This window comes from Filicampus tigris, chromosome 6 (genome assembly GCF_054856515.1).
Source record: "Filicampus tigris isolate MCC_2025a chromosome 6, RoL_Ftig_1.0, whole genome shotgun sequence".
In the NCBI taxonomy this organism is placed as follows: domain Eukaryota; kingdom Metazoa; phylum Chordata; class Actinopteri; order Syngnathiformes; family Syngnathidae; genus Filicampus; species Filicampus tigris.
The window spans coordinates 8,745,714-8,761,306 of NC_141222.1; the positions used below are offsets into that span (position 1 = coordinate 8,745,714).

Here is a 15,593-nt window from a genome sequence, read left to right on the forward strand (position 1 = left end):
TAGTAAGCGGCGTTAATGCACGTTTTACAAGTTGTTGTGAAAATGTCATCTTTTTTATTTTCATCACTTTATTTTCAAATCCTTACTATCATCACTTCGTGTTGAAAATGTAAACGCTTTTATTTGCAAAATTTAAACGCCTTTATTTGCAAATCTTTACGACCACCACCACTTCCTTTCTGAGAATACCCTTTCCGGTCTGTCAGTACCCCTGTCTGAGATCACCCCTGCTCCGGCCAGATCCCCTTGGGAGACTGGTTTGCCGCTCGGTGGTCAGGGTGCGCCAACCACTTTCCAAACAGCATCCCGATCTAGCCTTCCGGTTGTGAAACGTCACATGGCTATGGTCATGTGATAACACGGGGCCGGATTTGTTTGCGGAAGACGATACTTTTTATTTTATTATCATTATTTTACTCCAGGCTAATGTAGCTCTCATTCCAATACAAAACAATGTGAAATACTCTCAACTATTTCCGTTTCAACTACAAGAAGTTTCCAAATTACTATTACGCACATTATTAACATGACCAAGTTACTCAAGTCATTTCTTTGGGTTCTGCTTCTCTGTCGACTCGGGGAGTCCAAGAGAAGAAATGTTCTTCTAATTATCGGTAAGTGGCTACGTTTTAAACTGCTAGGGCCAGGTGGGGAAACAAACAAACCAAAAAACGTCTCGCTGATTTGGCTGAATACAAGTTAAGGCAAAAGTGTTGGCGCCTCAGCATCTGCTCCACCGATGACTTCAACGAAGTACAAACGGTTAACTGTTTCACCTTCACGTTGCAATGACAATAAATCAGTCTAAGTGCAGTGCATTAGTGTATATGTGGGCAGTACAGGAGTACTCGCAGTTTGTACCTAAGTAGAAGTACACATAACAGTTAAAAAGAAAGACTGGATAAAGTAGAAGTAATCGACACAATAGACTCTGAAATGTACTGAAATACAAAAGTACCATTTAAATGAATCTGTATTGTCAATTGAATGCAATTCCCATGTAGATAAATTGGCACAGTAAAAACTTTTCTTTTTTTTTTAAACCAAGAGCTGCCTAGGCTCAGGCTTTTATGCCTTCAAAACAATTGCTAATGTTATGAACGGACTAACAAAAATTTCTAAAGCAGCTGATGATAACAAAAAAATTATACCTTGTCTGTTTTTTTCAGATTAGACAATGGATTCTATAACACCAGAAGCTTGTGGTTTTAAGCGCTTTTGCCATTTTTGATAAGGCCATGTATGGGGAATATCTGGTTTCTCTGAATGAGTTGCATCATTGTTGTTAATAAGCCCCAAAGAGCTCAACCATTGTTGACTTTCTTTCTCTCGTTAAACATCATGTCATCTGTGGAGGTAGCAAATTAACAAGGCAATTTTCACAAAGTAAGCACTAGAAAGTACTGGTATCATTTCAAATGTAGGGATTAAAAGTAAAAGTCATGAGAAAAATAAATACTCAAGTGAAGATCTGAAAAATCTACTCAAATACAGTACAGTGACAAATTATTTGGACATTGCTACTTCCCACCATAGCATCAGCTCCATGATATGCATGGTTGTGAAACACAGTAATTCGGATTATGAAAGGATTAGTTGACACAAATATTGGTTTTAGTTTTAGACACAAATTTTGTGTTTTGTTTAGCTCAAGACAAATTAACAGCAATTTGCACACTCCACTATCAACAACTGCTAACTCAGGAGATTACCTACGGTAATCATAAAATATGCTTAGTAATATTACCACAATTCATATAGTGATAGTGAAAGATCATATCTTTCTATTAAAATACATTAACTCAAATTTTAAATAAATACACATAGCTCCTTAACCCAGTTTTACATTGATGTCTTTATCGGCTGTCAGATTAAAAAAAAAAAAAAGATGATGTCAATATTCGACATTTTGACGAATATGTGATGCAGAAAATGAGCCCGGACGATAATCGGTGTAGACCTAATTTTTGTCTCTTTCAGCTGATGATGCCGGGTTTGAGACTGAGGTGTACAACAACTCAGTGGTCCACACCCCTCACCTACGTTCTCTGGCTCAGCACAGTGTCGTGTTCCACAACGCTTTCACCTCTGTCAGCAGCTGTTCCCCCAGCCGCTCCACCATCCTCAGTGGTTTGCCGCAGGTAACGCACACACGTATCAAAGTTGTTTTTAGGAAGTATTTCATCAATCAGATAGTTGGTCTCCACTTTTGCATGTGATTTTTATGATGAATTTTTTTTCACTGTTTTTAAACAGTTCACCCTTTTTTTTACATTTTCGTCAAAACACCCTCTGGATCAAGAATCGCAGCATCCTGTACATCCTTTTTTTTTCCTTTTAACGATAGTCAACTGGAAACCATGTCACAGTGGAAAGTGACTGGTACATTACCAGGAATATAGGAAGCGAATACATAGCTTCAATAAGAAGGAATAGTGTGACACGCGCTGTTGTTGTGATTATTGGCCCCTCTCTTAAAAACGTGTAACAAAAAAATGGCCGTGTTTTTGTTTTTTTTATTGGACTGGAATGGATTAATGGCGTTTTGATCAATTGCAGTGGGGGGAATTGATTTGGTATAGTTTAGTTGTGTAACAAAAAACGATTTGAATCGCAAAATCGTTTTCGATTTGACAAACTGAATCATTACATTTTAAAATTGATGCATCCTTGAATCGCATCAAGCCCCATGTATCTTCTTTGGTGAAAGATGTACACCAGATATAAATTGGTTCGATGTTGCTGATGATTTGTTGTTTCTTTGAATTCAATTCCAAAGTAACATGGATACATTGGGCTTTGGAGAGCTTTTACAGGTTGTTGTGTATTAATAAAATTAATAAAAGAGACAGTTGTACCATATCGAATTGAATCGTAATCCCACTAAATCGAACTGAATCGAATCGTTATACTTTAAAATCGTTACATCCTTCAATCGTATTGTTCTCTATGTGTCAAGAATCATATCGAATTGTCTTGTGTGGAGAGATGGACACCCCTAGTATACGAACAAATTGATTTACAAGCTTGGTCAAAAATGTAATTCCTGAAGGTTTGACCGTATTCCCAGAATTGCGTTTTACTCTAGCTGCAAAGGGGACCCCAACACAAAATGCCAGGTCCTCATTTTGCCCACTGAAATAACAATTGTTTTCTGGCTTCTTAGCACCAGAATGGCATGTATGGACTTCACCAGGGCTTCCATCATTTTAACTCTTTCGATGGCGTCCAAAGTCTGCCGCTGCTCCTCAGCCAAGCTAACATACACACGGGTTAGTAATGAAGTTTACCCCCCCAAGCTATATACAACTTGTGCTCATCCCTATTTCTGTCATTTTCACTCCCAGGTATAATTGGAAAGAAACATGTTGGTCCTGGGTCTGTATACCCTTTTGACTTTGCGTACACAGAGGAAAACAACTCTGTCCTTCAAGTGGGGCGGAACATCACCCGCATCAAACTTCTCGTTCGAAAGTTTTTCCAGACCCATAAAGAGGAAGCTTTTGTCAGAAAGCGAAATGCAGAAGAGGACACAGTCAACAATTTGAAAGATGAAGAAAGGCCTTTTTTTCTCTATGTGGCCTTTCATGACACCCACCGCTGTGGGCACTCCCAGCCCCAGTATGGCGCTTTCTGTGAGAAGTTTGGGAACGGGGAGATGGGAATGGGCAGAATTCCCGACTGGACTCCACAATATTACACACCAGAGCAAGTTAAGGTCAGTGCTTAACCCATTAAGGATGGGAGTGCATAACCGTCTTTCTACCCTTAAAGCCTGGAGCGCTGTTGCGTCTTTCTACTCTTAAAGCCTGGAGAGCATATACGTCATTTTCTTTCTATTATCCAATTTTTGTTCTCTTAACCAATGACATGCAACATAATATACACGTGACAGTGTCGTGAGCCCGCAGAGGATGTTGTGGAATTCTTTCGAGTCGGCGGACGCCATCGATTGCGGGAGCTTTGAAATGAGTAACAGCAGTGATACATAGACGATGCGCTTGTGGACTTTGAACCAGTCGAACGTGATATATGGTTAAGATATATGTTTGTAGACAATGACATTTAGGTATATGTTTGTAGACAATGACAATATCGACGTCTTGGTAACAAAATAGAGGACGGTAATTACCACTCGATTTTTAAAATTAAAAATAGTGCATCTCTTACAGTGACACTTTATTTTTACATCTTCGATTAAAACAGTAAAGATTAATAAACTCGGGCCTGTGTGCAAGCCACATGTCTAAGGTCTCAAAATCTTTTGGAATTATGTTTCTGTCTGCTGCGGGGGCTGAGATATTAATTATTTTTGTAGGTGTTGAATTTCTGGGAAAACTTTTCAATGGTAATTCCAAAGACGACCTTAGGTTTTGGGGAGCTGTTGAGCCAGGCGCTTTAGGCTTTAATGGGTTAAATACAGTTACCGGGATGTTGAATGTTTTCAGTATTTCTTTAATTTCGTCAATTGTATCTGACGATATGATCATACAGATTCCGAGTTTATTGCCCTATGAATCCTAACCTGTCTTTCTTGTGTAATCCAGGTCCCCCCTTTTGTACCGGACACACCTGCAGCACGAGCTGACTTAGCCGCATTGTATACTACAGTTAGCCGACTGGACCAAGGTACGGGACGTGCCCGATACACGCGCAGCACAATTTCATTAATATGAATCAATCATTTCAATGGAGTTCATTTTTCTGTGTAGGTATTGGATTAGTTCTTCAAGAGCTCAGGGACGCTGGATATGAGAACGACACTCTGATCATCTACAGCTCGGACAACGGCATCCCCTTCCCCAACGGCAGAACCAACCTGTATCATTCCGGCACAGCAGAGCCCATGCTGGTGTCCTCTCCAGAGCACAGGGAGCGATGGGGAGGCACCAGCCAAGCCTATGTCAGCTTATTAGGTAAGAGGTGGGATATAGTGTGATTGTTATCTTCTTAATTGGCCAGCAGAGGGAGACTATAGTACAGAAACTGGGCTCAAATTGCAAGATCCGCTGCACATAATCCAGTAATACATAGACCTGATTTGATTTCCCTGAATATCCTCCAAAAATAAAATGCATGTATAGTTTTTTTGAAAGCCATAATGACATACATTCATTTATATACTTCACAGCTCTGAGATTGGGGGTTAGAACCCAGGCACCACACCACAGCCTTTTTTTTTCATATACTCCATCTTTTTTCCACTTTTCAAAAGGATGTGTGTTAGGTGAAGACTCCAGTCCAGGGTTTACCCCGCCTCTAAAGTCTGTTCGGATAGGCTCCAGCTCACCTGGGCTGCAACAATGAAGACAAGCGAAATAGAATGTGGTTGGGTGGATGGCATTTAATGTACAAGACAAGATAATTTGTATGCGCAGTGGCTTTCAGTGTTTTGTATCAATCAATCAATCAATCAATCAATCAATCAATCACATTTTATTTATATTGCACTTTTCATACATAAAAATGCAACTCAAAGTGCCGTAAAACATCCAAAACACAACATAAAAAGATGACCCATTCCCGCCGTCCCTCCCAACAAACCCAAAGACATATCCACCAGTACATCAGCACTCAACCACCCCCGCCCCCCCCCACACACACATAAAATAATAAAAGTACCTTAAAATCGATGCTGAAACACACAGGGAGCTAATGCAGCAATTTTAAAACTGGTGTAATGTGCTCCCGCCCTCTGGATCTCGTCAGCACCTGAGCAGCTGAATTCTGCAGTAGTTGTAAAGAAAAAATACTCTTTTTGGGGAGGCCAGAGAGCAGGGCATTACAGTAATCTAAACGACAGGAAATAAAAGCATGCATCAGCTCTTCCGTGTTAGCCTGAGAGAGAAATTGAAGCGATGTCGTAATCGGCTCCATGAAAAGGAAGGTACGCATAACTGCTGTCTGTCGTCTGATCGCACAGTTTTCCAACTTATTCATAAATAAGCACGTGGAACAGCACATGTGGACTAGCCTTGGGCAACAGCAACATTCCTTTTTTCATTATATTTTCCTATTTTCGTTTGACCATTTTGCAGCGATCGGAACTGAGTGTTCTATATATGTCTCATTTAGGGGCGATTTCGGCCCAAGTGAAGTCAATAATAAACAGGCGATACACAGCAGCGCGTTCCCCACTCTGGATCAACTGCAAGAAATTGGGGAAGTAAAAGTCAGAAATAAACAAATACCTGTGAACGCAACCATGTCAAGTTGCTTCCCAGAAGCTAGTTGACACGCAAATGCAATCAGCGCTTCCATGAGCCAATGTTTTTAATCTATAGGGACCAGTTGTACGCCGTACGTTGTAGTTATTCGTATAGGCTTGTGACATGAGCAGTGGTAATGCACCCTTCTGTACCATTTTGACGTGATGGGTTCGAATACCCCCGTTGTCCAGATCTTTTTATTTGTTTATTTCTAACTTTTATCTGCCCACTTTCTTGAAGCCGATCCAGAGTGGGGAACGAGCCGCTGTTTTTTGACTTTGACACTCGGGCCGAAATCGCCCCTTAATGAGACATATACTGTATATAGAACACACAGTTCCGATCGCTGCAAAATGGTCGAATAATGAAAATAAGAATGTTGCTGTTGCCCAAGACGACAAGTCCACGTGTGCTATTCCGCGTGCTTATTTATGAATGAGTTGGAAAACTGCGATCAGACGACAGACAGCAGTTATGCATATATCTTCCTTTTCGGATGGAGCCGATTACAACATCGCCTCAAACATGTTGATGCTTCTTTTTGACCACTTATTTTTACATCTATGCACGTATTCATCACTCATCAGTGATTTCGGCGCATCCGTGTCCGCGGGAGTGTCAGGTACGAACTTTAATTTAGGTGAAAAGCAACACGATCGCAACCATGACAAGTTGCTTCCCAGTAGCCAGTTGACATGGTCGTATACATTTAACACCAGATTAATCTGTGCCACCTCGCCGCAGTGGTTAGGCAGCGGCATGTGTTTTTTATTGTTCACCGCGGCATGGGTTCAAGTACCGCACCGTCCTCCTCTTTTTTATTTTTTAAAATTTGTTTTCATTTTTACTCCGTCTATAATTACTTGTAGCCACGAATCGGGAGTTGTAAACGAGACGTTTGGTGTCGTGTGTTTATTGAGGATTTGAACACGTATACGCTTGACCAATTTCCGCGTAGCTTGTGACGAATCTGCAGACAGGGAACACAAATGACTTTTTGACATTGCCATAACGGCCACATCTGTAATCGGGAGCCAGTTAATCTGGAAACCAGTTGAACCGTAACACCGGCACGAGATCGAAAAATGAGAGCATGGGTGGATCGCAAAAGTGTTTGTTAAAGTTTGTCTCAAAACATCTTACCCTAACTAGAATCCTGTGTTGCATTTTATCCAAAGGTCCTTATTGATATTGAAATCGAAAGTTAACTTGCCATGATTACTTCCAGTGACAGAGCTGCTGCTGCTTCTTCCTCTTCGTCGTCTTAAAAAGAAGAGAAGAAGAAGCATGAACAACAGCAGAAGTATTGACACTCTATTGCTTTGCACGACAACAACTAGGGTTTAAAAAGGCATTCATCCACTAGGATTGTACCTTTGGCTAAAATGAATTTAAGGTAAGCCAATTTTAGGATAAAAAATTAAAAGTTTAAACAAAAGACTCACAGCCACACCGGGGACTAAATGCGTCTCCTTTTAGCACCTTCCAGAAATGACACATTTTTTTCAAATCGCCGTAACTCATGAACCGTTTAAGTGAACAACGTAATTCCGTAAGAGGGTGGCGGCCGTGAAAATAGACGATCACGTAGATGGGAAAAATGGACTTCCGACTCGTGTTGCGCGGGATACCGGTACCAGCACCGTACCGTGATATTTCGGCATCGAAAACGGCTCAATACCATTTTTTTTAAACACCAGTATTCCAAAAAATACGCAGCTCACCAACTCTGTCTTCAAGGCAAGTATACATAAGCGCATCGGCGCCTGTCTACCGACATGTCAGAAGCGCCTTTAAGTGGCACGCCTCCTTTTGCATGTGGAGAGGAAAATGGCCTCCCGCAGTGAGTGAAGCGCCTGGTGCCCTGCCGCTCGCTGCTCCTCCGCTCCTCGTTTTTTAAGCTTGATGCGCTGTCATATGGAACCTTTTTGCCTACATGGCCGAAAGCCATGGCAAGCCGACCAACATGACAGAGCGCATCTGGAAAACTTGTTTTGAAACTACCGTGGCTCTAGGTGGGAACACGTCCAATCTGGCCAAGCACCTTGCTGATCGGCATCCAGACCGCCAGTTTTAAGAGCTCCAGGTTGTGATGCATTTCTAACACTTCACTCAAAAATAAGCAGAGTGTGAATTATTTTTTTTCACAATTTGTATAATGTGACGAGGCATTCGACTAGCCGGGTAGACACACGCATGCACACACACACTCAAAGCGGCATTACGTTGAGTCATTACCAATTAAATGTACATATTTGCTTGGCTGTACAAACTGTGCAAATGTATTGTCAATATGAAATGCAGTCACAGAATAGATATATATTTAGAATAGCAGTCATAGAAGTCAAGAATATGGCAGTAATCTAAAAACTTATAGTGAATGTATATATGTGACGGGCCACTCCTGAGTGTGGCAATTTGCAGCCCCACGTCGCTGTCGCTTCAACACACCATGGACACTCACACTCAGGTGGATATTGTGTGGTTTCTTTATTGCAACACTGCAACACAGTATGGTGGGAGCATTGATGAAGTCGCATTCAGTCTGATAGTCATCACTGTGCACTCCTCGTAGGTCTGACTGACGCAGCGGCAGAATGCAGGTGCCACGCTATGTGCTGTTGCGTCACTTCCGCCATAATTTAATAACGTTTCTATTTTTTCACTCCGTTACATATATATATATATATATATATATATATATATATATATATATATATATAATGTTAAAGTGTTTGTTTATATATATATATATATATATATATATATATATATAAACAAACACTTTAACATTATATATATATATATATATATATATATATATATATATATATATATATATATATATATATATAATGTTAAAGTGTTTGTTTATATATATATATATATATTTATTTATTTATAAATTATCCTTATAAAAACATAAATGCAGGCATTGATCTCATTATTTTTAAAAAAAAATCATTCTTAATATCAGAATTGGCTAATTCTGTGTCCAAAATCATTCTTAATGTCAGAATTGGCTAATTCTGTGTCCAAAAAGCATCGGGGCTATAGAGCTGCATATGTGGCCATGAAAATGATCAGAACCTGCTCAATACTGCATTACACTAGATGTCACACTAATGGATCTATAAACCTCTGTGCACATTTTCTACTAGTGGCATTTAAAATAAATAAATTCTTAAAGTTTAATTGACATGTAGTCTATAAATATAAATAATCAAGTGTAGAACGAAACATTGTAATATATTTATCTCCAGAGCTGGGCAGTCCATCCAGGGGATGGAACTGTCCGTCCCGGACGGACACCCATTTTTGGGATGGAGGACGGGGCGACAAATTTTAAAAAAGGGTTGGACTAAGCAAGGGCGGAGGTGGATTTTAGTCCGGCCCACTAATTGGCCCTCATGCGGCCAAAGTTCATCTCAACCGACTTGGCAAATGGGCAACGACAAAAATTGCCTCAGAACACTTCAAACGTGCCATTAGTTACCCAACTGCGCAGGAGATTTTTCAACAGGAGATACAGCGCTCACTGCATGTTCTCTTCTAGGAGCCGCCTTCATTAATTGCCTGCACAACGCTTTTGATGTGCTTACCAGTAGTCAGATTGCACATGTATATTCTGCCCTCTAGTGGTTCACCTCATGTAATACCATGGATAATGCCACAGGAGTGAGCCAATTCACCTCACCGACAGAAACACGACCAGCCTGTTTTGTATGTGTAATCCGGGAAGGTTTTGTTAACTAACTGTTAACATTTAGTACCGGTACCTTATCTCTTTGCTTGCAAAGTATTTTCTTGTGTGGGACATCTTTAGACCGTAAAAATCTCGACCAGCGTATACATTTAAACGGCCCGGAAGTGGAAGTCAGTGGCCCCCATATATTCACAAACTCCCAGCCCCCTTTTTTCCACCTATTCTCTGCTATTTACTGTAACACGTACCTATTTGCCACACTCCACGTATTTTTGTGATTAAGAACGGATTAAGGTAGGTTTTCGTCCGTCCCGCCGATCGTGTTGTGTTGGGTTCTTTTAAAAATCAAGACTGCCTTGCTAAACCTGCACAACACTGGAGTGCGCTTTTTCATGTGTGTTCCCTTCCTGCAGTATTGTTCTCAAAGGCATAGTCTGCCCTCTAGTGGACACCCGTTTCACTGACGAGGAAAACAATTACTGAAAGCTATTACCCGAAAGTGGAAGACATTCATTCTCGTCCTGAAATAACATTGCCTTATTTTGCAATAATTATTTTTATTGCGAGATAACTCCAGGGGCGACGGAATGTAAGGACGGAAGCGCTTTAAAAGGACAAGGACGGATGGGATCAGAGGACGATTATTTTTATGAATAAGGACGCAGGATGAAAGGGTACCCAGGTCGCGGATGGAGGAGGGACCGTCAAAAAAGGGTCAAGTGCCCAGCTATGGAGTGGTGTTAAAAGGCAAGACAGGATGTTAAAATGAGACATCAAAAACTAAGATCTTTAGTATCTTGGCTCTTGTATCTTAAGAGCTAAATTTAGCCCGTGTTGTTTGATGAAGAAGTCACAAGTGTCTTTGCTGTGTGCGTTTGTTTCTGCTCTGATGAGTCAGTGGCTAATAAAACCTCAAATGACGGAGGTCTGGTTATTGCTATTTGCTATTTTTACTGTTGTAAAGGTGGCAAACAACACTACATGACTAACACATGCCAACATCCTTTCATTTCGGGTGCATATTTTTTTTCTTTCCGTTAGCCAATTACTTTTAAGATAACTTTAAAAATTATATAAAAGAGTTTGGGGATCATATTTTGTGGTATATTTACAACTTTAACTATTAAAGCAGGCTGTTATTGAGGGGGGCTTAAATACCTGCAAATTTTTGCAATTCATGACACTTATTCATGTGGAATAAGTGTTCATCTACTCGTTTTTATCCATCTCTGGGGGCAGCCATTTTGTCTTCTGTCGACTGAAAATGACATCACAACTGCTCACAACGACCAATCACGGCTGACCTGTTTTCTGAATCTGAGCTGTGATTGGTCATTGTGAGCAGTTGTGATGTCATTTTCAGTCGACAGAAGACAAAATGGCTGCCCCCAGAGATGGATAAAAACGAGTAGATGAACACTTATTCCACAAACGCAATATTTATCAAAATGCCCTGTTTCAACTCGTGGGCTTGCATAGAACATATTCTTTAAAAAAATGTTTGCGTTGACTTCTCTTGAATCTTATTTATGTATTAGATAATACAGTGTTACACCACTGTTTTTAATCCATGAGTAATTGCTTAAAAGGATAATAGCCTAAATTTTTATTTTCTAAATGAAGCTTCTCAACTCATGTCAACACAGTTCCTTAGCACCAAGTTCCCACAAGATGGTGCCAAAGTAATACTTTGATTACTGTAATGAGTTGTGCAAACATGAACCACTATGTAAAGTATGTTCCCTTTAAATTCTCAAAGATTGTAATTGTCTTTTGGCAGACCTCACTCCCACCATCCTGGACTGGTTTTCTGTTCCCTACCCGTCATACAGCCTCCCTGGCAGCACCACGGCCCCAGTCCACCTCACCGGTCGCTCCTTGCTTCCTGCCCTGGTCACTGAGCCCAGCAGCTGGCACACAGTCTACGCCAGCCAATCACTACACGAGGTCTGTCAGTGCGCAAACATTTTCTTGAGCGTGACAAAACGCAAGCGGTGGTGGGAAGTATCCGAGTGACTTGAGTGATTACTTTCCTGATAACCGTGGACTTTTATTTCCTACGTTTGAAAAGCGATTTAATGTCTGTTCTACGGAAATGTGGTCAAGAAGATTTTTTCCATTGTTGAAGGTTGATTTTGTCTTTTATTTTCCAGTTTATGAGTATGGTTTTCTTGGTGATAGTTAGGGCTACCAAGGTGAATTTGGCATTTAGTATTGTCAAAGTTGAGGCAGAGTAATGGAGAAAGTGGGAAGCAGCAGTCCAGGAGGGCAGAGAGTGGTTCTGTCACCCCTTTCCAGCTCTGCCAGTTACTACCTTCCTATTAGCCGGGACTTGGGTGCCATCTTGTAGTAACTGAGAGTGTTACATATAGATCACAAACATACACGGAGAGCGACAAATAGGTACGTGTACACACACTTTAGCAGAGAATATGTGGACAGACAAACAAAAACCATAAGGCGTGCATGTATGTGTCAGTGCTGTTTTGCGTGCATTTTCCAGTATTTGCAGTGAATTTTGCCATTTTCTGTCCTGTAAGATGGCATCTGGGAATTATTTTCTATTGGATGAGGTGTAAGTTTGACATTGTTGGACATGTTATAGGTATTAATGCAGATTTGGATCCAGAAGCTGGCATCAGCGGCAATTCCCAGATCTTCCCATTTCTTGTGAGGTACTGCCATATGTGTATCGGATTGTATTATGAATTTGTATATTTGAGTCGTTCAACTTTTCTCCCTGACTTAATATTCATTAGTGTCCCTGTTGATACAGAAGGGGTGAGGCGTGACATTAATATCTGTTCATTTTGTACACTTTTTGGATCAGAGATGTGAGTTGATGATATTCCAAATACCGTGCGCCCCTGAGGCTGAACCAAATATTGAAATGAGTGAATGGGTGTGTTCCAGGGTTGTACCAGAATGGTGTGAAGTTAGATGGTGTGAGAGTGGTGTTAGTGACTTTCAAGGATTTCCACCAAGCTGTCAGAGAAGAAGGTATTGTTAAAGATGTCAAGCATGAGTGACGTTTGGTTGAGCTTGTCTTTAAAGACTGCAAAAACAAAGAGAGTAGTGACATGGAGGAACACGAACCAGGGAGCTTTAACGGGTGACGCAACAGATTTGGTCAAGCAAGGCATTCCCCATACCTGACCTTATTTAAGAGAATTTGTTGTTGGGTGCAAGGATGATTTGTGGTCAAATGTGCTTTAAGCTAACTTATATATAAAAAAAATAGGCATTGTATATGAAAGAGAAAAAATTCAGAATTTCAGAGTCGTCACTTATTTTTCCTTTCACTAGAATAAGTGCTGGGTGAGTTCTAACGTGACACTATTCACTTCATTTACCAGCCTTTTTTTTATTTTCATTTGTTTTTTACACAACTATCTACTTGAATTTAAGTAGCGTGTGTGAGTCCTTCAGCCCTTTTTGTCTGTTTACAACCAGGTGAGCATGTACTACCCAATCCGTTGTGTCCACCAGGGGGCATACCGCCTCCTCCACAACCTGCACTACCGCATGCCCTTTCCCATCGACCAGGACTTGTATGTTTCGGCCACCTTCCAGGACCTGCTGAACCGCACCAGGCTGAGTGAGCCCACACACTGGTTCAAAAGCCTGCAGCAGTACTACTACAGAGAGCGCTGGGAGCTGTACGATATCAGGTCTGCTTTCATCACCAACAACACTAGATTCTCACACTTTTTGGGCTATAAAACATCAAACTGTCTGATGAAACTCCTGAGGGACCAAAGTTGACTTTTAGTGATGAGCCCACTTTTCAACAATTTTCTTCAGGATTTTTTCGGGTAGTCACTATGAATAAACATTTCTCCATTTGGTGTATCGGTTGAAATAGATTTTCCTTTGAATATTATGAAAATAATAAGCCCCAAGCCACATCACTCCGAACGATCCTCAGTAACAGGCTCCAGATCGGCCTGAGACCACAGCTTGGCCCGGCCTGGCCTTCTTTGCTTTTCCGTTACAACAGGTGGCCGGATCAACTGAACTGTGCAAGCCTCCACTGCACAGTCCACACTCGCAGCGTGTTCAGCCATAAAATTTCACAAATGGTTAGTCTCGCCCACCGGTTTTGCTATGAATCGCTGTTGCACGATGTGACGACGGCACAAATTACAGCCCATCAACTGCAGGGAGGCTTTCACACAGATTAATCAATTTCCGGGTTTAAGCAAAAGAGACACAGCCGCTCGCCGCCGAGACCAAAATACAGTGCATACAGTAAACATGCCTCGTTTGTGTTCTATAACAAAACTTAACTATATTTGCAATTTCATATGTACTGTGGATGAAATAGGAAAGCTTGTTTGCGGCACGCACTGCTTGCTCGCCGGGTCCATTCACCTGTCAGAGCGAGCGCTCATTCATACTGAAATACTGAGTTGCTGCCACTGGCTCGTCATCGTCACCCCCCCATTGTCTGAAGCCCGCCAGCGGCGGCCCCAGGCCACCACCCCCATTTGGCCTCTGGGGGCAGTGTGGGGCCGTGCATGAATGTAGTACACTCAGAGTGAGAACAGAAGAAAGTTGCGATTGAACTCGATTAAAATTTGGCCTCTGTATCGATTCAGATTTTCAAAATCGATTCCATTCACAACATCTCATGGGTCTTACTTTTTAGGAATGATCTAAGCACCCGCATATTATAACTATACATGAATCAACAAGTTATTGCAGTATTTTTGCACATTTCTGATTCATTCCAATGTATATTGTCACAAAATTGGAATGTCTTATATTTAAATATCATCCTGGCTTCTAAATTGAAAGTCAATGTCTTATTTTTTGCAGCTCCTTATTTCTAAATAATGTATTTCTGAAGTGTTGATGTTTTTTTCCCCCCCTTTCTTTTCAACTAAATGGCCAATGCAGAAGAGACCCTCTGGAAACCAAGAACCTGGCATCAGACCCGTCCTACAGTGTTGTACTGGAGAGCCTGAAGCAGAATCTCCAGAAATGGCAGTGGGAGACAGGGGACCCGTGGGTCTGTGGCGCAGACTATGTCCTGGAGGACAAGCTGGAGCCACACTGCAGACCACTTTACAATGGACTCTAATGGCTAAGCGTATCTTGATGGGCATCAGTCTGAACTCAGTACACGTTAAGTAATAATAAATCGTGTTTATTTATATTTGTGTATGTCATGCCGCTTTTAATGGTCAAAAATAAACATTTTACATCCCCTTCATATAATGGTAAAGTATCATGCTTGATTGTGTTACTGGATGGGGTCTCTAATCGGTTTCCATACATGTACAGTATTGTATCATCCAGAGTCTCTTATGGAGAGGCAAAATGCCATCCATGACATTTAACTGTGGTATTATTTCATTATTTCATTGGAGGAGTGCATACCTCACTATTCTTCTCCCAGGAGGGGGTGGAGCTGATGATGTATAGCGAGTGAAATCAGTAACAATCTGCAAATCACTCTGTATTGATACATTTCTGTTGTTTTCCTGTCAGCACAACATTTTCTTTAACTCAAAATCCAGGTTTACTCATTTGCAAGTCTTGTAAGCTATACAACCACAAGCTGTTCTTCTTTGTTAAGCACTAACCCAATTATTGGTGTTTCCCACATGAGTTCACGGATGACCATGACACTTTTGGTACATTCGGTTATACTGTAGATGGACAGACATGAC

General features: G+C 41.1%; 1 protein-coding gene and 1 long non-coding RNA gene across 3 annotated transcripts; one reads left to right on the top strand and one right to left on the bottom strand.

Moving 5' to 3' along the window:
* The first annotated feature begins 233 nt into the window (after positions 1-233).
* On the top strand, positions 234-15,138 carry sgsh (N-sulfoglucosamine sulfohydrolase (sulfamidase)). 2 transcript variants are annotated; one of them, XM_086033756.1, is made up of 9 exons: positions 234-614; positions 1,981-2,141; positions 3,167-3,272; positions 3,348-3,718; positions 4,548-4,629; positions 4,713-4,916; positions 11,696-11,862; positions 13,462-13,586; positions 14,818-15,138. In XM_086033756.1, exons 1-9 carry the CDS (start codon positions 527-529, stop codon positions 14,999-15,001), a joined length of 1,488 nt encoding a protein of 495 aa, XP_085889882.1. In that variant the 5' UTR covers positions 234-526; the 3' UTR covers positions 15,002-15,138. The 2 variants fall into 2 exon arrangements, with proteins under 2 accessions (XP_085889882.1, XP_085889881.1); XM_086033755.1 differs by having other exon boundaries at positions 235-614; positions 13,369-13,586.
* LOC147145655 (uncharacterized) lies at positions 5,103-5,728 on the bottom strand. Its single transcript, XR_015087173.1, has 2 exons — positions 5,623-5,728; positions 5,103-5,295 (listed from the first exon to the last, which is right to left on the bottom strand). It is a non-coding gene; the product is annotated as an uncharacterized LOC147145655 (long non-coding RNA).
* Positions 15,139-15,593: the final 455 nt, after the last annotated feature.

Bases quoted from the DNA above. Each gene is read 5' to 3' on its own strand.
- sgsh (XM_086033755.1), top strand. From the start codon at position 527: ATGACCAAGTTACTCAAGTCATTTCTTTGGGTTCTGCTTCTCTGTCGA. The intron at 3,719-4,547 runs GTCAGTGCTTAA...TGTGTAATCCAG, and splicing joins ACACACCAGAGCAAGTTAAG to GTCCCCCCTTTTGTACCGGA. The intron at 4,630-4,712 runs GTACGGGACGTG...TTTTCTGTGTAG, and splicing joins AGTTAGCCGACTGGACCAAG to GTATTGGATTAGTTCTTCAA.